General features: G+C 42.7%; 4 protein-coding genes across 4 annotated transcripts in view; 3 read left to right on the top strand and 1 right to left on the bottom strand.

Moving 5' to 3' along the window:
* Positions 1-1,926, top strand: part of ube2g1a (ubiquitin-conjugating enzyme E2G 1a (UBC7 homolog, yeast)) — a 7,674-nt gene extending 5,748 nt beyond the window's left edge. The window contains exon 6 of the mRNA XM_008302224.1: positions 600-1,926. The gene's annotated coding sequence lies outside the window, so the exon portion shown is untranslated. The remainder of the gene's footprint in view (positions 1-599) is intronic.
* Positions 1,927-3,032: 1,106 nt separating this feature from the next.
* ankfy1 (ankyrin repeat and FYVE domain containing 1) lies at positions 3,033-15,506 on the top strand. The gene is made up of 25 exons (XM_008302221.1): positions 3,033-3,091; positions 5,002-5,209; positions 5,429-5,547; positions 5,943-6,078; positions 6,217-6,340; positions 6,928-7,077; positions 7,194-7,359; positions 7,594-7,798; positions 7,889-7,957; positions 8,257-8,459; positions 8,557-8,654; positions 9,156-9,357; positions 9,526-9,624; positions 9,732-9,885; positions 10,011-10,179; positions 10,735-10,853; positions 11,264-11,420; positions 11,534-11,734; positions 11,835-12,011; positions 12,225-12,372; positions 12,738-12,828; positions 13,091-13,215; positions 13,304-13,450; positions 13,579-13,669; positions 13,767-15,506. The coding sequence occupies exons 1-25, from the start codon at positions 3,082-3,084 to the stop codon at positions 13,897-13,899; spliced, it is 3,501 nt and encodes a 1,166-aa protein (XP_008300443.1). The 5' UTR covers positions 3,033-3,081; the 3' UTR covers positions 13,900-15,506.
* cyb5d2 (cytochrome b5 domain containing 2) lies at positions 14,849-18,198 on the bottom strand. The gene is made up of 4 exons (XM_008302222.1): positions 17,843-18,198; positions 16,873-17,013; positions 15,972-16,158; positions 14,849-15,834 (listed from the first exon to the last, which is right to left on the bottom strand). The coding sequence occupies exons 1-4, from the start codon at positions 18,141-18,143 to the stop codon at positions 15,660-15,662; spliced, it is 804 nt and encodes a 267-aa protein (XP_008300444.1). The 5' UTR covers positions 18,144-18,198; the 3' UTR covers positions 14,849-15,659.
* Positions 18,199-18,282: 84 nt separating this feature from the next.
* Positions 18,283-26,724, top strand: part of zzef1 (zinc finger, ZZ-type with EF hand domain 1) — a 33,474-nt gene continuing 25,032 nt past the window's right edge. Inside the window, exons 1-13 of the mRNA XM_008302223.1 lie at positions 18,283-18,811; positions 20,397-20,541; positions 20,662-20,856; positions 20,954-21,137; positions 21,262-21,461; positions 22,119-22,329; positions 22,455-22,571; positions 23,254-23,432; positions 23,690-23,788; positions 23,873-23,964; positions 24,069-24,214; positions 25,329-25,434; positions 25,659-25,877. Of these exons, the coding sequence (XP_008300445.1) occupies positions 18,404-18,811; positions 20,397-20,541; positions 20,662-20,856; positions 20,954-21,137; positions 21,262-21,461; positions 22,119-22,329; positions 22,455-22,571; positions 23,254-23,432; positions 23,690-23,788; positions 23,873-23,964; positions 24,069-24,214; positions 25,329-25,434; positions 25,659-25,877 (2,301 nt within the window). The 5' untranslated portion in view covers positions 18,283-18,403. The remainder of the gene's footprint in view (positions 18,812-20,396; positions 20,542-20,661; positions 20,857-20,953; positions 21,138-21,261; positions 21,462-22,118; positions 22,330-22,454; positions 22,572-23,253; positions 23,433-23,689; positions 23,789-23,872; positions 23,965-24,068; positions 24,215-25,328; positions 25,435-25,658; positions 25,878-26,724) is intronic.

Genomic DNA, 26,724 nt, shown 5'->3' with positions numbered 1-26,724 from the left:
CATCATTGTGTGACTACATGCAGTTTGTACTGTGTTGAAAGTGATGCATAAATGTTAGTAGGTCTGACCCAGTAAGATTATGGTCATCGTTTTTATGGAACAGGAACCAGGCTGACACCAGGTCCTGTTCATGAAGTGGTGGTCATATCTGAAACGCTATAAAGGTTTATTATCTGCACTTTAAACTCCACAGCTTCCTTCACTGCTTTTCACAGTGTTTAAAAACGTTGAAATCAACAGTTTCCCAACTGTTAAAGACTGCTGTTATTGGGTTCATTGACTGGACTGCTGCTTTTTTTCTGTTCCTGTCAAAGGAACAGTGATCAATATTGGCACTTCCTCCTCTGCCTAACATTGCAAGACTTTGGTTTGTCAGTGTGTATCCTCTGTTTTTAGTTAAGGAAGATGTTATTGACTTGATTAAAAAACTACATTTAGTCACAGTGTAATGGGATTTCTAGATGAAAAAGTATTAATTAAAAGAAGTGTGAAGCAGGTGCACCATGCTGCAGTCTGTGCCTGTTTATGAGGTTTTCACTTGGCTTTGCTGCTCACTCACCATTTTTTTTCCCTGTCATGTGTTTTGTGCTTTTCCACAGGTCTCCAATTGAAAATCAACATGGCACTGTTTCCTGCACTCTTCCACCCCGTCGCCAGGCTCGTCCTCCTTTATTTTGGCAGGAACCAGGCTGGCTACCGTAGGCTGCAATAGAACATAACAGTGACTACCAAGGATGACAGAAAATCGCCAAGCAAGTGCCAACTCAAAAAAGAAAGAAAAAACAAACAAACAGAAACAGCCCAGAAGATGATAAAACATTTTTTTTTTCCAAGTCTATGAACTGCTTCAACATTCAGGAAGATATTGTAAAGACATGTATATAGCACAGACTAAACCGGATAATATATACGCTCCCTTTCCATCCATCGAGACATTTAGACCAAATGAATAGTGCTGGTTCGGATAGATTTATTTTTGTCCCCGTTTTCCTTCTTTCAGCTCCAGCATGCATGTTAGTTTTCTTTAGCTTGTTTTCACAGGAGGTCTTAAGTAGAATCATCACAGTGCTGTTGGAGGAATGTCACCTGTGAAGAGCTTGGCTGATCGGAGTGAGAAGTGACCGAGGATTACCACCATATTAGAATGCACCGCTGTTCTCACGGGGGTCTTTAACGCTCAGAACTGAACATCACGTGTACCTGAATGATTTGTTTTGTTTTGTTTTGTCTTACCATCCTGCTCAGTTGACTTAAGAAAGAAACGGACCCCTTAATTTTTTGTGCATGCTAAATTTTGTTTCTCTCTCTCTCTTTTTTTTTTTTTTTTTCAAAAGTGCCTCCTAATAAAATGCTTGGCCACTTCACCCTGCATTGAACAAGTGTTAAAAAAAATGTTGACAAAAATATGGAGAAATTGTGAAACCCACATATAGTATGAATTTACTGAATAGCCAGCACACAGGGAATCTGTATAATTAGGGTAACAATTTGGTGTAGCAATAACTCCCCTAGTATGAAGTGTACACATGTTAATTTTTGATATCCTGATACAGTTTGAGGTCCTCCTCTCCAATATTCTTTTATTTTAGCAGCAGCGCCTCTTTCCTTGTCTGTGTTGTCCTCGGTAGGAATTGTTATGCATGCTTTATCTTACTTTTTTTTTTTTGGTTTGTTTTTTTTTGTTCTTTTTGCCGAATGTCTTTGGGTTTCCTTTGGCGAATGTTCGAGTGTTTGTGTATACAGTATGTGTGCCCGTTTTGTTTCGTCGCTCTTTTCCCCCGTCATCCACGATCTCATGATTATTCTGCTCACTGAACTATTGCAGTTTTGCCTAATGTACAAAGACAAAATACTGATGTATATTTTTCATGTTATGAAACCTGTCACCTGTAGTGAGTTCTTCTAAAATATGACTTTTTTTCAATATTTACTCGTGTATTTAATTCAGGTTTGCTTTGGTGTCGGGACAACGGACTCCTTTTTATCAACACGAGGAGTTTTCATCGTTCAAACATTTATTTTTAGAATGATGGTTTTAATTTAAGTTTTAATTTACAATATTTGAAACGACTCAAAACAAAAGAATAATGGAGACATATAGACACCTAATAAGAAAGATTTCCTGAGTTTAAACTCACATGTTTCGTCAGCAAGGTCACTCTTCAAATCATATGTTTTGGTCCGATATTTGTTATGTGAGTAGTTTATGATGGGTTCAGGTGCTCAGTGCTGTTGATGACAAGCCAAGCAGCCTATTGGTGGAATAATCGGAGCTACTTAAGCAGGTGAACTGTGTACAAAACATGGTTTTAGTCGAGTGTGTGAACAGTTTGTCCGGTCTTACCTCCTACTGAGAACACTGTCAACTAGAAAACCTTTACAATCTTAACTGGCACACACAACAAATTACATGATTTTCTTTTTTCTCCCTTTTTAAATTCACTATCTGCTCGAGTAAATTATATTTAGTATTCCGACATAAACCGAATGAAAATGTGATTTTATTAATATAGAAAGGCAAAATACTTTTATTCTAACATCACTAATAAAAACACCAATACAGATGGAGTAAGAGAGGGCACAGATTGGTGGATAACAATTATCCAGAAGTGTTTGACACTCATCATTGTCTGGAGCAGATCTTCTTACTTACCCACCAGTGTTCAAACAAACTCACCCAAAATTAGGAGCATGCATTCATCAAACTAATGTGTCCCTACCAGTGTGGGAGAAGACCGGTGTTTATCTGAGGAAACATTTGTTTTCATACAAATTCATATAATCTAGAAATTAATTCAGCTTTGGATCATTTGATTAACTTTATGCTCAACATGTGCAACTTGTTATAAAAACTATCCCAGAATGTACTCTGCTCCTACATATTTATACATCTGTGTGTTGTTAACCTATTGCACAGCAAGCAGCTGCGTTATGTAGGTATTCTTTTACTTAATAGTAACAGTCATGTGACAAACTAACGTGTTTTTGTGAATCACTTGAACGCAGCACCGCTGCTTACTATGAGCCGCTACATCATATCGCGATAGACACCATCAGGCCACGGAGCTAACGCTGAGCAACATGGCGGAAGGTATGAGATTGATTTTTGCGGAGTATTTGACACACTCCCTTTCGTCCCAGTGTGCTTATTTAACCGACGGGCTGAATCAGCTAGTGTCTCGGCAGTTTAGTGAACCGTGCGACGTGTGTGGTTGAGAATAGGAAGCAGGGCGACACTCTTCTTGTCACACTCCTGTGCCCAGTGAGCAGGCTGTGGCGTTAGCTCTCGGTGATGTTGCTAGCTCAATTTAATAGCTACGAGTTAGCCCAACCGGCCAGGAAAAAAAATGTTGGTGGGGTGGACTGCGCAGAAATACAATGTGTTTTTAGGGAGAGTGGTGATAGAGGGAAAAAAACGCTTGTGAATTTGCACAATTTGCAGGTAATGTAGGTACTGAGGGTTCGCTAAATGTCAGCGTCATGCATCGTATCAAACTAACGTTACATGATCCAGTTGAGTGACAGTTAACGATCCTTCAGCTGTTTGGTTCATGGAGGGACTGTGAACATGGTCGGTTCGTAGGTCTGTTAAACAAAAGGATAATCACACAACAGGGGACTTGGCAGGACAGAGTGAGTGTCAGTCTGTCAGGTATCATCTGCTCTACCTGGCTGAAGTGCCATGGCCAAGGGCAACACCTATATTTGGCCGAGACATAAGAGCACGTCTGGTGTGTGTGTGTGTGTGTGTGTGTGTGTGTTCCTCCTTAAGGGAAATCTGCTTACCAACTTGAATCCAGAGAACAAACACTCCAGTCTGTGGTGTTGGAGCTGCTTCACTGCTGCTGAAATCATGTCTCCTGACATATTAAATGAGTGTTTGATCCCTTGGATGTGCTTAATTTGCATTGCAACAAAATGCATGCATCTTTCTTTAAATTTCCCTTTGCAGTGTGTGCATCTGTAGTCAGTGGCACAGTTTCAGACTTGTTTATTGTATTTCCAAATGCTAGGTGTCATTAGTGAGTGCTGAGCAGTGTCTGCAAGATACTACAGCAAGTTCACAAGTCCTGGCAAAACAGAGGATGTGAGCACATTGTTGTCAAGGGTTTGTCTTTGGATTAACATTCCCAAGCTGGAGATGACTAACTGCTTTGCACATGCATTGCTCATCCCTGCTGCACTTGGCAAATTGATAGTGGATTTATGACATATTGTATAAGTTTGACCAGTGGCTGGTCAGTTGGTCTGGAGCTGCCTCAGCATACCACCCTTCCTGTCTTGAGCCGATCAGGTGGTTTTGAGAAACACCGCCTTTCTGTACCTCATGACCAGCAGCTCTGCCAGTAACGGTTTACGAGGGAGGACAAACTAACGTGCTGTCTCAGCATTCCTTCTTCACTAAAACTTCACTCGCTTAAAAGGAAGGAAATGGGCCTCATTGAAACTCTGTGGACTCTTGGCTGAGACATGAATCGGTGTTGTAATATGAGGATCTGTAGGAAGTGTATTTCACAAGTAGTACCAGGGAAAAGTGTGGCCGAACTACCCTAATGAGATCTCACTGAAGTCGGTTATTATGATCTGCAAATTAGGTCCTTGTACTTGGATTACAGAGAACTTGCACACGGGAACTTGCTTTTAACAAGTAATAAGAGACTGTAATAAAACGTTATCATGGCCCAAGTCACATTTCTCAAAGGTTTAAGGCTGTATTTGCATATTCAGCTAACAGCCTTTACATCACTGCCATATACATGATCTCTAGACAGTGGTGATGTTATTGTAAAACCACATAACGGAAAATAAATTAGAATCACTTTAGTCCCAGATAATAGCTCCTAAAAGGTATTGTACTTTGGATCAGCTCCTGTGCAGGTGAAAGGTGCTTCAAAGACTGTAGGTCTAACCTGTGTTTACAAATAGGTTTTTCTAACCTATTTTCTGTCCCCCTGCATCTTGTTTTGTCCTCTGTCTGTCTTTTACCTTGATGTGGGACAGAGGAGGTGGCCAAGCTGCAGAAGCACCTGGCCCTGCTCAGGCAGGAGTATGTGAAGATGCAGCAGAAGCTGGCCGACACAGAGAGGCGCTGTGCCGTGCTCGCTGCTCAGGCCTCTGGACAGGGCTCCTCCAGCCCCGCAGCTGCAGACACCTTCATCAGCCGTCTGCTGGACATCGTTTCCGACCTCTATCAGCAGGAGCAGTACAGGTGAGGATCGTGGTCAGAGTGGATGCATTTTGTTTTTCCAATCCATGAGCTCACAGATTTTATTCTGTCGTCATGTTTTGCTTTTTTGTGTTGATGCAATCCCCTCTACTGCAACACTGATGCAGCTGACGAGCCTTAAACAAGCGTTAAAAGCAAAACATTCATACTTGGACACAATGATTTAACTGCTTCTCAGGAATGAATGTGTTGGTTTTGCAGTGATCTGAAGGTGAAAGTGGCAGGGGAACAGCTTAATGCCCACAAGTTTGTGCTAGCTGCTCGCAGTGATGTCTGGAGTCTGGCCAACCTGGCTTCCACCTCTGAACTGGACCTAACTGGTAAGCAACCCTGCTGTCTTTAAGGTGTCGCTTCGATCACAGTGAAAGTCCAGTTGGTTCCCACTCACCCCTCCGTTAGTCGACATGATTATGGGTTAATAGACCATGAAGCAATATTTATTTTGAGTGTATTACGCAAACTGTCAAAGTCCAGTATTGTATACAGTGTCTCCCTGGAGAGGTTTTGGCCCCTTAGGCCTATTATTTAATATAGACGTGACCACATGATTGTGATGAATGAAAGTAGCCCTGAACAAACATTTTCACAGAAAAAAAACAGAAATTTTTCAAAATAAAAATGAAAATGTATTTATTTTTTGAATATATTTTTTTTCATATTTTTCTAAGGTTTGTAATTGATCAGTGACTAATTTTATAATTTGATTGGTTCTCAGATTGCAAACCTGAGGTTGCCATGGCAATGTTGCGCTGGGCTTACACAGATGAGTTGGAACTCAGTGAGGACGATGCCTTTCTTATCGACCTAATGAAGCTGGCCAACCGCTTCCAGCTCCAGCTGCTCAGAGAAAGGTCAGCCCAATTCATACATAATGAATTTTGGTTTGCCTTAATTGTTGGTAGAAGCAGCCTTATGGCTGCGTAGCTTTTTATAGTGCAACATATGTGCTTTAATGAGATGAGAACACCTCTGCTTCTCCTCCGGGACAGGTGTGAAAAAGGAGTGATGTCCTCGGTGAATGTCAGGAACTGCATTCGCTTCTACCAAACAGCTGAGGAGCTGAACGCCTCCACCCTCATGAACTACTGCGGGGAGATCATAGCCAGTCACTGGGTGAGCACCTCAGGACAGTGTTTGTACACATCCAACTAAGCATCTTAGAAGGTGTTCCTGTGAGCATGCGTAGGATGATTGAACAGTAGCAGCAGTTTGCTTTTTTTGTTAGCTGTCTGGATGTTATAATTATCTACTCTACTTTGCATCATCACTCCTGAGGAGTCACAATAGGATTTTTTTTTTCAGAGTCTGCCAACCACAAAGTTAATTCCCTGCGTTTAATCTTTTTTTTTTTTTTTTTTTATCTTTTTTTTTTGACAGATCAGTGTTTTTTTAGTTCATGAATCTCATCTCCTTGTTTAAAAACAGTAAATCCTGATCACCAGTTGCACCAGTTGCACCAGCTTATCTTTATCAAACTGTGTAATTAATTGTTGTTGTCTGTGACCAGCTTCTGACTCCTGCTTTTTCTGTTCTATGGTGTCAAACGCTGATCACTACCTTTTAGCAAAAGCAAAGAATTTTGAGGTTTCAAGAAAAACAATCAGTGACACCTGTTGACTTCCTCCATCACTGGCCAGTTCTGATGTTTGACACTTGTTGCCTTTCACTGACTTCCTGTTTTTTTTTTTTTTTTTTTTTAGGATGATCTAAGAAAAGAAGACTTCAGCACCATGAGTGCCCAACTTCTGTACAAGATGATCAAATCTAAAACAGAGTATCCTCTCCACAAAGCCATCAAGGTTGAGCGAGAAGATGTGGTCTTTTTGTATCTCATTGAAATGGACGCGCAGGTCAGTTCTTCCACAGAAACCTGACTTTTAATCTTCACCAACGAGTTTTGCATAGCAGGGATCCCATCGTGCTGTATACAGGTTTTGTTTTTGATGTTGTTGTCGTTTATGTTTAGTTACCTGGCAAACTAAATGAACTGGACAACAACGGCGACCTGGCACTCGACCTGGCCCTTTCCCGTAAATTGGAGAGTATCGCCACCACTCTGGTAAACAACAAAGCTGATGTGGACATGGTGGACCAGAGTGGCTGGAGCCTCCTACATAAGGCCATCCAAAGAGGTCAGGGAAAGTCATTGTTCCTGTGCTTTTGGTGATACATGTGTGTTCATATTCTCACTTAAATATGTACATACTACGAGAGTCGCTTGATCCACATGTGAGATATCAACAAACCTTTTTTCAAAGCTTTTCCTTGTACTGATGGTTGTTGTTTGAACACTAGGTTTTGAGCTCAACAGGTGAGAGAAGGAAAAAAATTCCTTCTGTCACTAATCTTTCTTCTTCCTCCACCAGGTGACGAGTTTGCCTCCATCTTCCTGATTCGCCACTCTGCTCAGGTGAACGCGGCCACAGTGGGGGCAGTGGAAACCCCACTTCACTTGGTCTGTTCTTTCAGCCCCAAGAAACACTCGGTGGAGGTGATGAGCGGCATGGCACGGATCGCAGAGGCCCTGCTCAAGACCGGAGCCAACCCCAACATGCAGAACAGCAAGGGCAGGTCGGTCACATGAACTTTATGGGATTGCAAAAGCTGTTAACGACCATGCAAAGTGCAGCGGTGCTTAATTTTGCCTTTTGTTGTTTTTAGAACTCCTTTGCATGAAGCTGTGGCGTCGGGGAACGAGCCAGTGTTCAACCAGCTTCTACAGTGCAAACAGTGAGTTTTTCTTTGCTTTGAGATGGAATTAGTCAGTTTGTTTCTGACACGGAAAGTACCGCGCAGCATGCTTGATGTTCAGTTAATTAAACTCATGAGATCACAATAACTAGATAACATACTGAAGTGGATACAAATCCTTTTTATTTCCTTTTAAAAATCTTTTTTCAGCAAATCAATCCTACTGTCATCGCGAGTCACATTTTCAATTATGTCATTGTACAATACTGCAGTTAATTAAAAACATCTGAATGTCTAAATGTCTCCTGAACACAGTACAAATCTGTCCATCTTTTCAGACTTGATCTGGAGCTAAAGGACCATGAGGGCAGCACAGCTCTGTGGCTGGCACTGCAGTACATCACCATGTCTTCAGACACCTCAGTAAACCCATTTGAGGATGATGCACCTGTAGTGAATGGCACCTCGTTTGATGAGAACAGCTTTGCAGCGCAGCTCATCCAGAGAGGAAGCAATCCAGATGCACCTGACACTACCACAGGTGCTGTTTCATAACCTCTTTTTACATTTCTAAATGGCATGGTGCTTGTGCTTTAACACGTCTTTATCCTCATCTCCTGTCGTTTTGTTTCTTGCAGAAAATTGCCTCATGCAGAGAGCAGCTCGGGCAGGTAATGAGGCAGCGGCTCTGTTCCTGGCCACTCATGGGGCAAAGGTCAACCACGTTAACAAATGGGTGTGTATACACATTTGTTCAATGAGTAAAAAAGGCAGAAGTTGCCTAGTTTCACACCTCCAATGTGCAGATAGAATCTCCTTTTAACAGGTTAAAATTCTGACCTTTTTATTACAGCATTCAGGCTAATCAGTGAAATTCTTCAAAGGTCAGAACATGGTGCCAAATGCATCAGCCTTTCAGAGTTTTATCGAAATTGGGCCAGTGACATTAGTTTAGATTATTTTTAAATTTTGCAGATCGCCGTAGAAAGCAACAAATTGGTAAAAAAAACAAACTAGAGTTAAGGGTACACGTTGTACTCATTGTGTTATTGAGGATGTTCTTTATTATAGAGCTCTCTGTCTTTATACAACACATCACAGGTGTGGCACCAGTGCATCAGCAACTTGCTTTGGATTGCAATCACTCAGTTACCTACTTATAATTTAATAATAAAATGTTATTGAAATTTGTCCTGATATTCATTTATATCCTCTGAAAACCTTTGCCGTCTCTCAGGGTGAGAGCCCGCTTCATACAGGGTGTCGCTGTGGCCTGGCAAGCCTGACAGCTGAGCTGCTCCAGCAAGGGGCCAACCCCAATCTGCAAACCCAGAAGGCTCTCCCTGACGACAGCCCTGGTGTGGCTATGCAGACCCCCCTCCACATGGCCATTGCTCACAACCACCCAGATGTGGTCTCTGTCATCCTGGAGCAAAAAGGTCAGCATATGTTTAGGGAGTTGTATCCATGAATATGTCTGTAACTAAAGTGCAAACAGTTTAAACTGCTGTGTTAATCTCTGCTGAACGTCACAGCGCAAAATCTCTAATGTCCCTAAACATCCTGAAATTGATCCTTGTATTTCTTTCTTGATGGTTCTGTTGCAGCCAATGCACTTCATGCCACCAACAACTTCCAGATCATTCCAGACTTCAGTCTCAAAGACTCAATGGACCAGACAGTCCTGGGCTTGGCCCTCTGGACAGGTACGAGGCAATACACTGAGACTGAGAAAGTGTAAAACAGTTGTGTCTGCATTGTCAAAATGTTCTTGATATATGTGATGTTTACCAGATGAAATGTGTTCCTTCAGGTATGCACACCATAGCAGCTCAGCTGCTGGGCTCAGGGGCTTCTATCAACGACACTATGTCCAACGGACAAACCCTGCTTCACATGGCCATCCAAAGACAGGACAGCAAGAGTGCCCTCTTCCTTCTTGAACATCAGGCAGACATCAATGTTAGGTAATGCCGGGAATAAGTTGTAAAACATTTTAGCAGGTCAGGATTTTGAGTGGAAGGGTTTTAGATTGTTCTTGCTAGAGTTCTGTGGTTCTCTGTATCTTATCTATTTTTTTCTCCACTGCCAGGACTCAGGAGGGACAAACGGCACTGCAGCTGGCCATCAGTAACCAGCTGCCACTGGTGGTGGATGCCATTTGCACAAGAGGAGCTGATATGTCTGTGGTGGATGACAAAGGGGACCCTCCACTGTGGCTGGCTCTTGAGAATGGCCTGGAAGATATTGCATCTACACTGGTAGGCAAATGCATATGCAAACACTTTAGATGTAGAGATGTTGGTGCTCTATTAGTTGCTCTCTGACAGACTGTCAGTTGTTACACCCCCACAGTGCTTTGTCAGGTTGAGTCTTTGCTTTGGATGTGCCTGGACTCATCCACATTTCTGAGTGCATTTAGTCATTTATTCCAACGCAAAGCCCCATGTCTGATATGTATATTTGAATAATAAAATGAATTTCACCTTAAGGAATCCCATATCCAACATGGAAACACATTTACATTTACTCATGTATTATTATTTACTGAAGAATGTGTGATGTTTAGATGTCCAATATTATCCAGCATCTTGCTCAAATGTGAAACACTAGAATTGAACAAGGATTTGTTCCAAAAAAGGAAAAGAAATAAATGACTGTAAGCCAGGAGCTGCACCACACACTGGTAACACACCAGAAACGTTTTGAACTGAAGCAGTGTCCCAGGCAGTATATATGGTTCAGTTTGTTTATGGCTGGGAAACAACAATGTTTTCCTGCATTTTGACAGAGTGTGTCCTGTTTGTCCCACCCAGGTCCGCCATGGCTGTGATGCAACTTGTTGGAACATAGGGCCCTCTGGCTGCCAGCAGACGCTCCTGCACAGAGCTGTGGATGAGAATAATGAGGTTTCTGCCTGCTTCCTCATCCGCAGGTCTGCAGATTGTCCTTACTGTCGCTCCATATTTTAACCTAACCAGCGAATCTTCTGTATGTCAGCAAAACTAACTTCCTTGTCGTTGTGTGGATCCAGTTTTCATGTTTTCCATTCAATAGTATGTTATATAATATTACAGTTAAAATGTGTTACAGCAGTTGCTAAACAAATGTCCTCATGTTGATTATACATTTTCTGAGAGATTACTCAGAGTACTGCACGTTTGAACTGTCTCAAAAAAGTCTGATCAGGCAACATAGATTACAGACTTATGTTACAGTCTTCAAAGTGCTGTTGCTGACCTGTTTCAGACAGTAGAACAAGCAACCTTTCTGTCTGTAAGCTTTACATGCTAAAATAGATATAGCTAGCTGCCTTGGCTTACCGTGTGCCCTGTGTTTGTATAGTGGATGTGACGTGAACAGCCCCAGGAAGCCTGGCCCGAATGGGGAAGGAGATGAAGAAGCCCGAGATGGACAAACGCCTCTCCACCTGGCAAGCAGCTGGGGACTGGAGGAGGTGGTGCAGTGCCTTCTAGAGTTTGGAGCGAATGTTAATGCACAGGTCAGTCCCATCAGTGGGTCTGCTTTAGCCGATACCACTCTGCTCCTGCTAAGTGTTCATACGGCATTTCAGTATGTGCCGTGTTTAACTCTACATGTGTCTATTTCTGTCAGGATGCAGAGGGCAGAGCTCCCATCCACGCTGCCATTAGCAACCAGCACAACGTCATTATACAGCTACTCATTTCACATCCAGACATTCGTCTCAACCTTCGCGACCGCCAAGGAATGACCCCCTTCGCCTGTGCCATGACGCACAAGAACAATAAAGCAGCAGAGGCTATCCTCAAGAGGGAGCCAGGTGCTGCTGAACAGGTAACCCTGCCACGAATGCACCAGTTTGTCTCTGCAGCAGTAATAAAAAGAGTTTTACACTGTTAATCTCTCCTGACTTTAAATTTCTGTCTCCGTCCAGGTGGACAACAAAGGGCGTAATTTTCTCCACGTGGCTGTGCAAAATTCAGACATCGAAAGTGTCCTGTTTCTCATCAGTGTCCAAGCTAACGTCAACTCCAGGGTTCAGGATGCAGCCAAACTCACGCCTCTCCACCTGGCTGTCCAGGCTGGATCTGAGATCATCGTCCGCAATCTGGTACATACCTCAGATTTTCTTAATCTTCTCGATGAGTATTTATTCAGCTCAGCTCAATTGAAAAGGCTTTGTTGGCATAAAGGTCTCAAAAAACAGAATTTCCAAAGCATCAGAATATAAATAGTAAACAGTATTATCTCGAGCCACTTTCTGTGTTATTGAAAGAGTGGTGCAGTTGATGTTGTTTTTGTTTTTGCATTTCTCTGCTTCCAGCTGCTTGCCGGAGCCAAAGTAAATGAGCTGACCAAACACAGGCAGACAGCACTACATTTGGCTGCCCAGCAGGACCTGGCCACTATTTGTTCTGTGCTGCTGGAGAACGGAGTCGAATTTGCTGCTGAGGATGAGAATGGCAATAATGGTACTCCACCGTCTTCAGTACCAGGCCTCTGTTTTTGTTTTGTTTTGTTTTATGTGTGGGATGCTTCTATTCAATAAATGGCACTCAGACTGACAAATTCCCCGTCTACATAATAATCTTATTGTGAATTAACTCAGACCAAAACATTTTAGTCTCCAACTGTTGCTCATTGAGTTTCCTTCCAAATACCAGTCTGTAGTCTTGCTAGATAAGCAGTGCTGGATATTACGCTGTTCAGCTTAAACAATCTGTTGCAGTTGTCGCTGTTTTATTCTTTATTACTCCACCGCCGCAGCATGTCGTGATACTTGTGAGTAACACAGTGTTCTCTGTATTTATTATTCTCTTTGTTGTTTTCTCCCCAGCTCTGCATCTGGCTGTGATGCAGGGCCGCCTTAACAATGTCAGAACCCTTCTCACAGAGTCCAACATTGATGCTGAGGCCTTCAATCTCAGGTACACTCAGCTTCTTTCACACACACACACACACACACAGGAATGGCAGCAGGAAGCAACTTCATGTTTTCACACCTTTTATTTTACACCTCCAGAATTATAAGTATCACAAAACTGAAATGCAGTTTCACAATAGGGCACCTTTAACAGTGTGTTAGATTTTTTTTTTAATACTTTAGGATGCAACAGTTAAAGAGAACTTGACAGACAACCTACTGCAGGCTTGAGTGTTAACCTGCCTTTTCATCTTATGTCCACTCAGGGGTCAGTCACCAATGCATGTGCTAGGCCATTATGGCAAAGAGAACGCCGCTGCCATTTTTGAGCTGTTCCTGGAGTGTATGCCTGAATACCCTCTGGATAAACCAGACAACGAAGGGAACACGGGTACAGTAGCTTAATTATTTCTTGTTTTAACAGTGCAGCATCACAGTGGACTTGCTATAGTGAGACTCTGACCTGTATTTTCTTGCAGTTCTACTCCTGGCCTACATGAAAGGAAATGCAAACCTGTGCCGCGCCATTGTGAGGGCTGGGGCTCGACTGGGCGTCAACAATAATCAGGGCATCAACATTTTCAACTACCAAGTTGCAACCAAACAGTTGCTCTTCCGCCTTCTAGGTAGGTTTTCATCCACCAGGTGTTCCCCATGTGTTAAAATGGCCCCGGATAAAGTGATGTGCTGTCATACAACACGTCGACCCTCGTGGTGATCTTCAATCAATAACTTGGGTTCTGAATTTCTTCAGATATGCTGTCCAAAGAGCCCCCTTGGTGTGATGGATCCAACTGCTATGAATGTGCTGCCAAGTTTGGTGTTACAACCCGGAAACATCACTGGTTAGTCGTATTTATAAGTACAATAAATAACACATTAATTAGCACTTGTTTTTTTCCCATTTTGTTTCTAACTATATCATTAATTTTCTCCCTCCAGCCGCCACTGTGGGCGCCTGTTGTGCCACAAGTGCTCTATAAAGGAGATACCCATCATCAAGTTTGACTTGAACAAGCCGGTGAGAGTGTGTGACATCTGCTTTGATGTACTAACTCTGGGCGGAGTGTCGTAATACTGTGGCCTGGATATCTTCCACCCTCTGGCTCTGACCACGCCAGGCTCTACATGGCACAGTTATTCAGGCACACCAGGAGAAGGGACATCAGTAGCAGGACATACTAACAAGAGATTCCCAGACAGTTATGGACCATCACCTTTATACTATTCCAGTCTATGAAAAACTATTAATGTTCTAGAGGGACGTTTTAAATAGAAAGTGAAACATTGTCTTTTCGTTTCTGTTTCGATCAAAGTATCTTAAAGTGGATATAAGTAGCTCTCCAGCTCGGTGACGGCTGGACAGAGTTTCTTAATTTCTCAAGCTCAGTGACATTTGTGCTGATTAGCTCTTACTATCACAGAGGTAGCTGTTGTACACAAGACATTTCAATCCAATGATATGATCGCCTTTGGAAGGGGTTTTCCTTTTCTCTGTTGGGATAGTTCACCGTCAGCAGGATTCCTGCTTACCTGCCCAAAGACCAAAATTCAATGCTACGAAATGAATCTTTACATACATATACAAGCTGAGGCCGCTGTCAACCGAGAACAGAATAAAACTGGGAAAAATTGCCTCCAGATCACAAGATCTACAAGGACTGAATTATCCATATGTTCTCTGTAATCCTACATCATTCACTCTTCCATCTGCTCAATTCTGTATTAACTGGATAAAATGGGACAGACAAGGAGGACTCGCAGGGAAAGCAACTCAACTTGCTTTTTAAAAGAGCATCATTTCCACATGAGATTGAATCTTTTTTTAATTAGATTCACATTTATGGCAAATGTATTACTTTACCATAGAGGTGGAAGGTGGTGCAACTGGACAAAGATGAAATGGGTTTGTTTTCACCACATTTGGTCAACGATGTATGGTGTGTAGGAATCAGCCACAATGAATGGAAATGCTCAGCTCTTGACATGGCAAGTTGAAGAAATGTGACCTTGAAATGAAAGCCTTTTTTTTTTTTAAACCATGAAAGGAATAGAAATGTAGTCCCCAAAACCAACTTCTGTCATCAATCCTCCTCAGTTACAGAAATGCCTATTATGCCTATGCATGTAATTTCATTTGTAGCCTTTTTATGTCATGGTTCTAATCATAAATCATACTTTAAAATCAGTCACCAAATGATTACATTCCATTTTTGACCTGCCATAAGGTCCTTGTAAGTAGTTCTGATCATAGCCCTCTCCCGCCCCGATGTTGCCTCATTCATGTCAAGTTCTTGTCTTGACCCATCATATGTAACGCTTCATGATTTCTAAGCCTAACAGGTGCACTTTATCAAGATCACATGACATTTCTGATCATTGGGGAGAATGTGGAGTCAGCAGAGGGACGGCCAGGTAGTGGGGCCTCTTTAAGTATTGTTAAATTGTACAGATAAATGTGTGATATTTTTGACCACTACAACTGTTTTGTACTTTAATGCAGTTTGTGCTTGTCATTGTGACAAACCTAAATCTTGCCTCTGTTAATCTTTTATGCACATTGTTTAATCTTTTATGCACATTGTATTGTATCTGTATGCTCAGATATCTAGCCCGTCTCTCCCTGGTGTATTCTTTTAGAGAAAGGGAGGACAACTTTACATAAAGGTCATCAAAAATCAATGCATTGGCAGTTCCTCATTTTGCCTCTTTATTGTAAAAAGAAAGTTTGGTGCTGTGATTTTTTACAAGCCAAAAAGTCTCTGTGTTTGCCTGAGTGCTGTGCTGCTAAAAAAACAGCTATGAATAGGTCCATTTTCCAGGCTGGCCCACAGATTAGTACTCTCCCACAGAGCATGAGTCAGCATGTGGAGGGCAGCTGTCATATTTCTGCAGATTGGGGTCTTCGTCTGCTGCAGATGGGTCTTCGACACAGACGCAGCGAACACTGCTGGAGCCCGGAGAGAAGAGCTTCCGCGGGACACCTTTCCAGTCTCGTACCACTCCTCCACTGCAGAAAAACAAAAAAAAAAAACAGTCCTGATGTAGATATTTATTTCACCCACTAGAGTAGGAAACGGTACAACATTGCAATCCTATGCCCTGTAGGCTTATTAATATTTGATTAGGCCAGAACTATTTCCATACCTCTTCGTGGAACACCAGACTCTTCCTCCCCTGGCAGCGCTCCATTCTGAGTTGCAGGCGGGGAAGCGAACCATCTCCGCTTTAGTCTGGGCCTTGATTCGCTGCCCCTCCGCTAGCGATGCCTCCACTTGCATCAGTGCCTGCGTGGGCTGCCCAGTCTCGCTGTAGAACCGGCCTATTACCATACCTGAAATTCAATGCAAGATATTTTACTGATGATGACGGATGGCTACTGACACAGAAATAATATAAAGCGTGCACGTCAGCGGTTATTAAATAAGGTAGCACATCCATCATGGGCTGCTGCACTTTAAAATACAGCACAGGCCGTAGTTCCACAAATTGAAGCTCTCCAGGATGTTTACATTTTGACTGACTGTGATGGATAAAGAGGAAAAATCAGCTCACACTGCATGTTCTGGAGATGTCCAACCCTCAGTTTGTTCCTCATGTCCAGTATTGCTATTACATTCAAGTTACACTGATCAACCAGAAACAACTGAACGTCATTTGCTGATCAGAATGTTTCGTTTCGACATCTTACTTCTGCTAAATTTTGTGCTCCCCATGTTCTGAAGCATGTCATTTCTTCAAAATCATGTTTGATCCTGATAAGTTTAGGAAAAATATTAAATATCTGGATGTTGTCAAAGGGAGTTTGTGTCTCCAGAGCCTCACGTAGGCTGCTGAGTGATCCAAAAATGATCCTAATGAGGAAATTTGTTGCAAGTAGTAGTAGTAGGTAAAATCAATACAATATATCAGCGATTTAAACATTTTGTTTTCACGCTGAACTTAACCTGACCTTTTAAGATGCCTAGAACTGCTGAGAAATCCTGTTTAGAGTCAATTTACATGTTGTACCAAAACTTAGAAAACAAAAACGGTCAAAATCACAGACCCACAGCCACGTAGTCTTTCTGATAGAAGGCCAACCAGTCGTAGAGCGCCACCACCTGCAGCGGGGACAGACTGGACACGTCGTCTGTCAGGCCGCTCTCTGTGAAGTCTCCAGTGATGAAGGCCAGAGAGGCGTCTTTGCCTAAAAGTACAAACACATATTTAGAAAAACACGGTGTATAGAATCCTTATGTACTGATAGCTGTTGTGAACTTATACTAGACTGGAATTTATGATGCTGAATTAGGTTTGTTGAGGGCTTGGAAGCATCCAGGCATCAGCATATAGCATATAAAAATATTTTTTTAATTATTGTTGAGCTGGTTATCCTTTTAGAGACCATAACACATTTATATAGAGTATTTATAGAGTATTGAAAATCCCTGGTCCATGGAGCGGTTCTTACCTCATATCAGCACAAGTGCTTCTAAAATCCTGCTCTTCCACATCCATATATTAGAAAAAAGGTTTTAGTTGGGGTTTTTTTGTTCAAATTAATAGATAATTCTCCACATGACTCTCGTGTTAACAAAAAGCAGCTGTATATTTATCATGTAAAGGCTGATTTTCCACTGTCAAAACATAAAAATCACTTAACTTGATTTAATTTAACCAGTGAAATAATCTCAGGTGTATTTACTGATAAGCAAGGCCACTATTATTAGGATGGAGATTGTGGGAAGGGAGCATCTTACCTATTTTGTGACCTGGTGTCTGAATTTAGTGTTTTTCTTCATATAAATAAAAACATTTCTAACATGCATTGATGCAACAACAGAAGAAATTGATGCATTAAAAAAATCCCCAGAATGTAGGAAATTAAGTGCTCGAAATTTCCTGGGGGAAAACCCCTTACTGTTCAAACTAAACCCACCCCCATGCATCCAGGACTGTCTAAGCAATTAACAATTAAAGCATTTAAAGAGCTCTGTGGTTTGATATTAAGTGACTGTAAGAGAAGCGGGGATCACCTGCCATAACGTGATAAGCACCACCAGGTCCATAGTGCTTGTGTCCCCTGCTCACATCAAACACCTGCCCCAGTAGGGCCAGGTACAGGCCCCTGCTGCCTTCCTCCCCGTCGTACAGAGACAGCTCACGCCTGCTCAGGAGCCTCGCTGAGGGCCCCTGGCTTGACTCACTTCCAAATGTAACGGACCAGTCGCGAGGAATGAACAGCACTGCCAGTAACACAGAGAAAAACGCGACCAGTACAAAGCTGAGCATGCTGTTCGTGGGGGATTTTTTTTTTGTTTTTTTTTGGCGTGTCATCTATTTACATTCCTCATAGTTGAAAAAAACAACGCAGGTGCTTCCGTGACAGAAACGCCACTGCGCATGCGCCAGCGGCGGTGACAGAGGACGTCGGGGCACGTTGACGTAGAGTGCGTCGATGCGGTAGTAGTGAGCAGTGGAGCTCCGCTGTAGGTGAACGGTTGAGAGGTCTGTTACAGACCGGCACGGCCGTGGCAAAACTGACACCCAGCGGGCCGCAGAGATTTTCGGGGGAGCCTTAGGTCGGTGAAACAAACATGGGGAACGCAGAGAGCGGCTGCGGTGGAGGCAGCGGCGACGAGGAAGACGTAGAAACGGAGAGCCCCGGCTTCGCGGAAGACAGTCCGGCCTCTGCGGCCACTGGCGGCGGTGTCGGAGGCGGTGGAAGCTCCGGGAGAAGCGGAAGGGGATCGAATAACCTACCCGTGCCCACCGGCGGACCACCTAGCCCGGGGGTCCTCTTGGAGCAGGTGAAACTCAGAGAAGCGGCGGCACGTATTAGCGACTCAGGGGTCGCCATTCACGAGTCTGTCCTGGCCGGGAACGAGGGTGTCCTGATGCGGTGGCTGGAGGACCGGTTGAACCGAGGAGAGGAGTCCGTCAATGTAGAACAATTTTGTGAGATGTTGGAGAGCAGAGACGCCTCGAGGGATGAGTGTGAAGAGGTATAATCCCACAGACAGAAGCAAACGTGCCTGTCGCCATGAGATAATGATTTGAAGTGTCATGTCTTTGCTTGTTGTTGAAGCAGGTAGTTGGTTGGAGCCGCTGGTAGCTCTTGTCACACCCATTTATGATGAGTAATTAGCAAATGTGATAGTGAGTCCATGCAAGGGGCAGAAATACTGCCATGTAATCTGTATGGCAATCTTAAAGATGTGCAGTGAATCAGAGAAACGAGCTGCCAGGATGTCACCGGTGCCTGTCAGGTTTATTGTCAGCTCTGGCCTCCTGTGACACAACACGTTGCTTTGTTGTCTGACATTTGTTTTTCAGCCAAAAGCTGCAGATGAATGGGTTAACTAATGAATGTGCACTTTAGTCTGCATTTGGCTTTGTGTAGGTAGACATGGAACACCAGTGCTGTGCTTCAAATACTGAATGGTGCATTAGTTCCTACAAACATCCAACCCTGCTCAGCATCCACATGTGGGCCTGACTTTATTATGTGAAAGACATACATAAATACATATATAACTAAAATATAATTGAAAAGGGTTAGGGTTAGGAGTCTGCTTGCTGTTTTTTTAGGCCTTTGTAAGTTTGCTCCTACTTTTCAGGGGTGAAATGGGCTGAATTCCCAAATCAATAAGGAGGAAATAAGAATTAATAACACTGTGCAGTTGTTTGCTGAATTTGTCATAAAACAGGCTAAGAAAAAAAAAAAAGTTTTCCTTTTGTAGTAGATCACACAGTTCTCCATGGGCCACGAAGCTTCATGCTCTTTTTGATTAAGCTGAATTATAATATGTAAATAATGATCATTTCTCATGCAGCAAAAACACCAACAGAAGAAAGTTACTTGCTGGACTTGAAGAAAAATATTTAAAAAACAAAATTATGAGCATACATATTCAAATCGAGCACAGTCATGACCCCGGACTTTATGTTACAGCACACTTATCAAGGAGTCAAAGGTCCTTTATGCACACTTGAGAACAATAATCTTTCCAGCGACTCTGGAAGTTAGCACATTTATAAACATACAAGGAGGACAAAGGGCTGTGGGAAGTATGTGAGATAGGAAAGGTTGACAATTAATCACATTTTTAGTTTAGAACGTCTACATTAATAAATACATTGTCGGTTCACAATCTAGAAATGTTTTGGCGTACTGACTATGACAGAGTGGAGTGACTTGTAATGTAATTTGCTCTGTAATGTGCTTTTCAGTTTCCTACCTTTGTCTGAAAAGCTTGGGGAAAAAAATGTCAGTTGGGTTTATTGTTTAGAAAAATTTCTAAGCTGTGTTGCCACTCTGGTTCAGGTTTCTTTGTCTAGTCTTGTCTCATAGTGATGGTGTCGCATAGTGTTTGTACGTGACACCATAGTACAATCAATCATAAAGTTAATAACAAGCCTTAAAAGTAGAGATAATCTTTAAATTAAGAATCCCACCTGTTTTCCCATTTGTGTTTTCAGAGTAGTGATATTGTAAAAAAAAAAAATTTAAGTGGTATGCAAGTATGGAATTGATTGTTCCAGTATATAAAGAGTCACCATGCGTCCAATCGTTGTCCCCTATCTCAGGCATTCGGACAGTTTGATGCAGAGGGGGATGGAGTGGTGGATGTAGAGAGTATGCTGATTGCTCTGAAGAACTCCAATGGAGCTAATTTACAAGGAGAGCTGAGTCATGTGATCCGACAGCTACAGGCGTGCTCCCTAACTCCAGGTATGAAGACTGATTTGTTTACGCGAGTGAACAAAGTCAAGCTTATTTGAATATGCCTCGCCTGCATGTGCCAGAGAAGATAACCCTGCCCCCATTTGTTTTCTTGTATTGTTTCCACAGGTTTTGTTGATATATTCTCCAAGACCAAAGACCGATTAGGAGCACATGCCTCTAAGATCCTTAAATTCTTACACAGGAATCGTATTCCCAGCAGTGCCATCCCTTTTCCTATTTTAGAGGGCTATAACAGCATCTGCACCATGAGGTCCAGTGTGGTCCAGGACTTCTTGGAGTTCCTCTTGCAGAAGGAGAAAGGTGAGCACCGCAGCTGGCTCGTGCTCGTTTCCCTCTAAGTTTCTAATGTTTTCTTGATGATTTTAAACGTGTCCTCATCTGCGTTTGTCCCTTTCAGATTTAGATATCCAGTACAGAGCAGAGCTTGATAGAGATCCAGATGTAGACAAGGTCAAGGTGGTCACACAGTGCTACAGCACAATAGAGGCCTCATCCAACGTTACTGACATTTACAAGATGACAAATGGGGAAACTGCGTCTTTCTGGCAGTCGGACGGCAGCGCTCGCTCGCACTGGATAAGGTACAACGTGACTTGAGCTTTCGCAGCTGATTTTTTTGTGTCTGAACCTTACATGTGGAGTCTTTTTGGTCCATGTGCGTTTTATCAACTTCAAGGTATAAACTTGTCTGTTTTCTGTTTCCAGGCTGAAAATGAAACCAGATGTGGTTTTGAGACGTCTGGCCATTGCCGTGGCTTCCAACGACCACAGCTATATGCCTCAGCTGGTCTCAGTCGCTGTGGGGAAAAACCGGCGTTCCCTGCAAGAGATCAGAGACATCCGCATCCCAAGCAATGTCACAGGCTACGTAGCTCTTTTGGAGAATGCCAACATCACACACCCCTGTGAGTCACCATCTGTCTGCTTAGTCACCAATGTTTGTAGAAAAAACTGTCCTTTTCATCTGTCTGCTGAACACAATGCATGGTGTCAGCAACAGAAGAGCTTTGCTTGGTTAATGGTAAGTGCCTCACTTCTGAGTCCACAGGCTCCTGTTAGCTTGGATTGAAGGGAACCAATAGTGTAGTTTTTTTTCAATCATCTGACTTAAGTCTTACAGGAATATCTACACCCAATAGACCACATATGCACCTTTTTAGAAGTTGTCCTAAACCTGCAAGCTTTTATTTATCTATAAGCTTTATATATGAATTAGGATGACATAATTTGAGAGCCACCTGAAGCATGCAGCTGTCAATAATCAAAAATTAGCTGAAAAGATGGTGACAAAATGGGCAGTGTAATTCTAACGTCACTACAGGCTGAATCGGTCGCCGTCCTGTATTTTGTGAGTCATGATATGCTTTGGGGCTGTGAATAAATTTCTAGATCACAATGACCACATTTCAAGTCATTTACCTCCCAGTGGTTGTTGGTAGATTCGAGTCTCCCTTAATGTCTATTTTATGTCCCTCTCAGAGGTTGCAGCAACCAACTGTGGCATTTTTGCGTTGCGTATTCCATCACTCAGCTAACCACATTATCTCTCCACCAAATCCCAGACATCCAAATCAACATTAAACGGTGCCTGAGCGACGGATGTGACACACGGATTCATGGCTTGAAGACGCTGGGCTATCAGATTACCAAGAGTAAAGAGGTGTCTGTTTCGGATGCTTCGGCCATCTGGTACCTGTCTCTCCTCACCTCTTTGGTCACGGCATCCATGGAGACTAACCCTGCATTGGCTCAGACTGTCCTTCAGAGCACACAGTAAGATTCAGTACTTATGATTTTGCATTTTATTGATGTGTCAGTTATTATCTGTTTGACTCCACTGTAATAATGTGTCCAGTACTTGAGTTCTAAGGTTTGTTTTTGTGTTGTTTTCGTCCTAGAAAAGCCTTACGACACATGCCACCATTGTCCCTAACACCGTCGTCCACAGAGTTCCCCAAGTTCTTCTCTTTGAACATCCTGGAGGAGGTGGATGGATTCCTCCTCAGGATAGCAGAGTAAGGAACTGCAGAGATTACATCATTAAAGTAACCCCTCGCTGCCACACTGAGCACATGATGCTGACGTCATCGCAGCGGAAGCAGGCTACAATCAAAGTGCTGATTGAGTGGAGCGACGAATATGCTATTTCTGTTCCATTTGATGTAATCGTTCCCTTACCAACGGCAGCAACATGACTGAAATAGTCATTATTAACCATCAAATAATGCAGTAGCTCATGGATGCATACATTTAGAATTCTTAAAGATTTAGTAGTCAGTATTTGTCTGTTAGTATTTCTTCTGCTCATAGTAGCTGAGAGAGATAAATTTTTATAACCAGTTTGAATGGAATTAATAGGGACCACAATCCACTGTTCTTGTTCTGTGCACTTTAGGTTTAGTTGAAGCTAATAGGAGCCTTAAACAGTCTAATGTATGTATATATATATATATAAAGCTTTGCAGCCAGTATGAACAGGATAAAGCAATTACAGGGACAAATAATGCTTTCAGTGTGCTCATGAAAATGTGAGCAGTGGATTAATACTGACCCAAAGCACCCTAAAGCCATTATTTAAAGTGTAACGTACATTCATGACCACATATGAAAGCAAAGGAGCTTTTAAACAAATCGTTGTTTAAAATGACCCGAAGCATTTCTGAGCTAAAATGTGGTTGTTTCTTTGCTCCCGTGCAGCTGCTGTGTGAGTCCTGATGCAGAGTTGACCCTCCTGGCCTTTGCCCTGGCCAGAGGCAGCGTGGCAAAAGTGCTCCAGGCCCTGTCCTGCATCTGCGACCATTTAGAAACCAAGTACAAGGCCTCCTCCCTCATCGTGTCCATGGCCTCCGTCCGCCTGCGACTGCTCTATCGCAATGGTAACGTGACCAACCCTCCCTCACTCTCATTCACTTGAAGACATTTGAAACTGTAGACGTAGGAGAGAAAGTGCTTAGCCTTTAAGGAGGAGATGCATTAGTGGACAATGCAGTGGAAAATTGCTGCTTCTGTTACCACGCTGCACTTCAGCCTGATGATCATCATTTCCCCCCAGTACAGAAATGGCATTGCAATCATTATGAGAAATGATCGAATGATTAACTGTGTTGTTGCTAAAAATACTGGCTTATTACAGGGAAGCCTCTACAGCTGCACCTGCAGGCCTGTGATGTGAAGAGTAAAGAGGAGAAGTCAGGACCAGAGAACATGCTGACAGAGTCTTCCACTGGAGATGGTATGACTGGGACCAATAAAAATTCTGCTTTTACTTTCAGTGCAGTATGCTTACAAGTCTAACTGAATGCATGGTACTCCTCAGGTTTTCTCACAGAAAGCGGCAGGAGGAAAGCCAGTATAATCCTCTCGACGGAGGACCAGAGCAACTTCCAGGTCACTCAGATGAAGATCAAAGTAAGATTGCCTGTGATTTCACTCTTGCGATTAGAAACTGGATAACACAGGCAGTGATTCAGATTTGCTGCATCTAACACTTACACTCTGGTCCGTGTGATCAGGTTCGGAAAGGAGCCATCGGAGCAAAGTGCGGCTTGGTGTTCGCCTACAAGGAGGACGATCCTTTTGATGCAGAGAAACATTTCAAGAGGTTCAAAAAGTTTGACGCGTGGGACTACAAGGACTATAAGGACTTTATACAAGACAAGTAAGGATGCCTATATAGCTGTTTACTATATGTTTGTTTTATATGCTTCAGTGATAATAAAGCCCCTTTCAGATATACTGTCCTTGACGTTAGTCTGACGGCATCCGAACATGTCAGCTCAGTGTCTGAATGGAAAAAAGTCATGGCCGCAGTTTTACTAAATTGGGCCAAGAAAAAGACAGCTTGTGTACCAAAATCAAAAAACTGCTTTGTCAGTCACTTTGCTTTACAATTTCACAACTATTGCAACCTGATATGTCCATAAAAATATAACTTTCCTGCAAAGAAGACAAAAACTGTGACACAAACCAATAATGAATGTAGTCCAGGTTTTGACAAAATGTTAACAAGAGCAGAAGTTTAATTTGTTGCCTCCAGCTACTTGTAGAAATCTTTCCTCTGAGCTTATTGAACACCTACAGCATCAAACAACAGCAGGATGAACACGAGCGTCTCCATAGAGAGACTTTACACCCATGAAACAACAGCAGTAACTTCATTAATTACACAAACGATCAGTTATTCCCAACATGGAGGCAGGATTGAACAGCATATCACGCTGTGGATTTTTTTCCTCATTAAAACAGATGAGCTGTCACATAGAGTCACAGTTTAGTTCAGTTTATGAATTTGATGCATTGGACATTTAGATTTAATCTTTTGTTAATTATGCATTTTACACCACTTGATGTACTGTCCATTCTCATGTGTGTGACCAACATCGTGTACGTCTCGAGGCTCTCTCTGTCTCTTTCCTGAGTAAGTCAGAATGAAGCCGTGAGGTGCATTCACGTAGAAGTGTCCTGTGTCTGAATTACAGAATGCCGTCACTTTAACAGACTGATGAAGCCAGCAGTGTAACGTATCCCATGTCTGAAAGGGGCTCAAGAAGAGACCGCTGTGATTGGCAAAAAAAAGAGCACCAAAGTTTAAAGAGTGCATGTAAATATGTTAGAATCAGGACAATCTAGCGCTTCAATAAGCCATCCGATCTCAGGAGATACTTGTAATACAGTGTTGGCTGTGTGGTGGATACCCCTCTACAGTGTGGGGGTCTGCCTCAGTGGTTAATGTAGTTTATGGCTGACACACCATGCTGTCACCTGACCTGCAGTGTGAGGATTCCAGCGCAGTGTGAAGACGAGCCGATTGGTTGGTTTGAGCTGGAGGATGACTGGAATGACGTGGAGATCAAGCTGCAGCAGTGTCGCGTTGCAAAGGTATACACTCCATCCAGTTCCTCTTTTCCCTTTAATCATGTGAACCACATTATTTAACTTTTATGTATTGTATTACTCCCCTCAGGCAGTTACCCCTAAACACTGTGTTGTGTTACATAAATTAAAGTGGTCAGAGTAATTTTTTTTCCCCTCCCACTGTTTTCCTCTTGCTGTGATTATCAAGTCACTGCACCTCTCATTTCTCTGTTTCCTTGCCCTCCCAGTTCCTGATGGTGAAGTTCCTCTGCACCAGGCAGGACTCAGCTGAGCGCCTCGGCGTGCAGTCCCTCACCTTCAGTGGCTACTTGTGCCCTGGAACAGAGAGGCTAGGAGACCTGGATGACCTCAGTCCAGAGGGAGAGACCTTCGACCGTGATGCTGTCACTGGCCTTTGCTTGCTAAACAAGACGCTTTTCTTCATACAGCAGCTTACAAGAGACATGGTGAGTACTTAGCACTACTTTTGTGTGCCGCATTATCAACAATCATAATAGTGTGATTACTATTAGATGCAATTATTCTTTAGCTCAAAATATTCAAAGCTTGTATTGCAGTACATTGCAATATGTATTATGTGCCAGCATGTTATGTTTGTGGGAAATCTGGTCAATCATTACGTGGCCATACACATCGCAAGGGTAGAACAAAAAGCCGGTCTTGATAAATTTTTGTCATTGTTATTTAAAATAGCCTCATATTAAACAGCACCTACAAGTAAGATGGAGAATAACTGCAAACAAAAACATGTATACAGAAAGTTTTCAGACCTTTTCAATCAGCTCATTAGCTTGCAAAGTTGACGGTTAATGCTAGAGTGAAAACCAAATCATGAGGCCAGTTTGTGTAAAGTCACAGATCTGGGGACAGATATGAAAAACATATCTGCAGCACTAAAGGCACCCAAGAATTTGGCAGCCTCCATCATTCTCAGATGGAAGAAGTTTAGAGCCACCAACAGTCTACTAGATCTGGCCGTCCAGCCAAACTGAGTAATCACAGACAAAGGATCTTAGTCAGGCAGGTAACCAAAGATCTAAGGGTCACTGTAAATGGAATCCAGAGTTCCTTTGTGGAAATGAGAGAAGCTTAGTAAAGGACCGTCAGTGCAGCACTCCACCAATCAGGACTTTTTCCAATTCAATTTAATTCAATTAAAAAAAGACTTAATTGGTTCTCTGGGGGCAGTTTAAAACTTTATGATAGGATGATGAGTCAGTGTGCCCCCTTGTGGCCATTAGGAGACATTGAAACATTTTATTTTCCACTAGTGTTCAGCTGTTGAATGGGTAC

Source organism: Stegastes partitus, unplaced genomic scaffold (genome assembly GCF_000690725.1).
Source record: "Stegastes partitus isolate 25-593 unplaced genomic scaffold, Stegastes_partitus-1.0.2 Scaffold1778, whole genome shotgun sequence".
Classification (NCBI taxonomy): Eukaryota; Metazoa; Chordata; class Actinopteri; family Pomacentridae; genus Stegastes; species Stegastes partitus.
The sequence above is the reverse complement of the archived record's forward strand: the minus strand, read 5'-3'. Positions and strand labels throughout refer to the sequence as shown.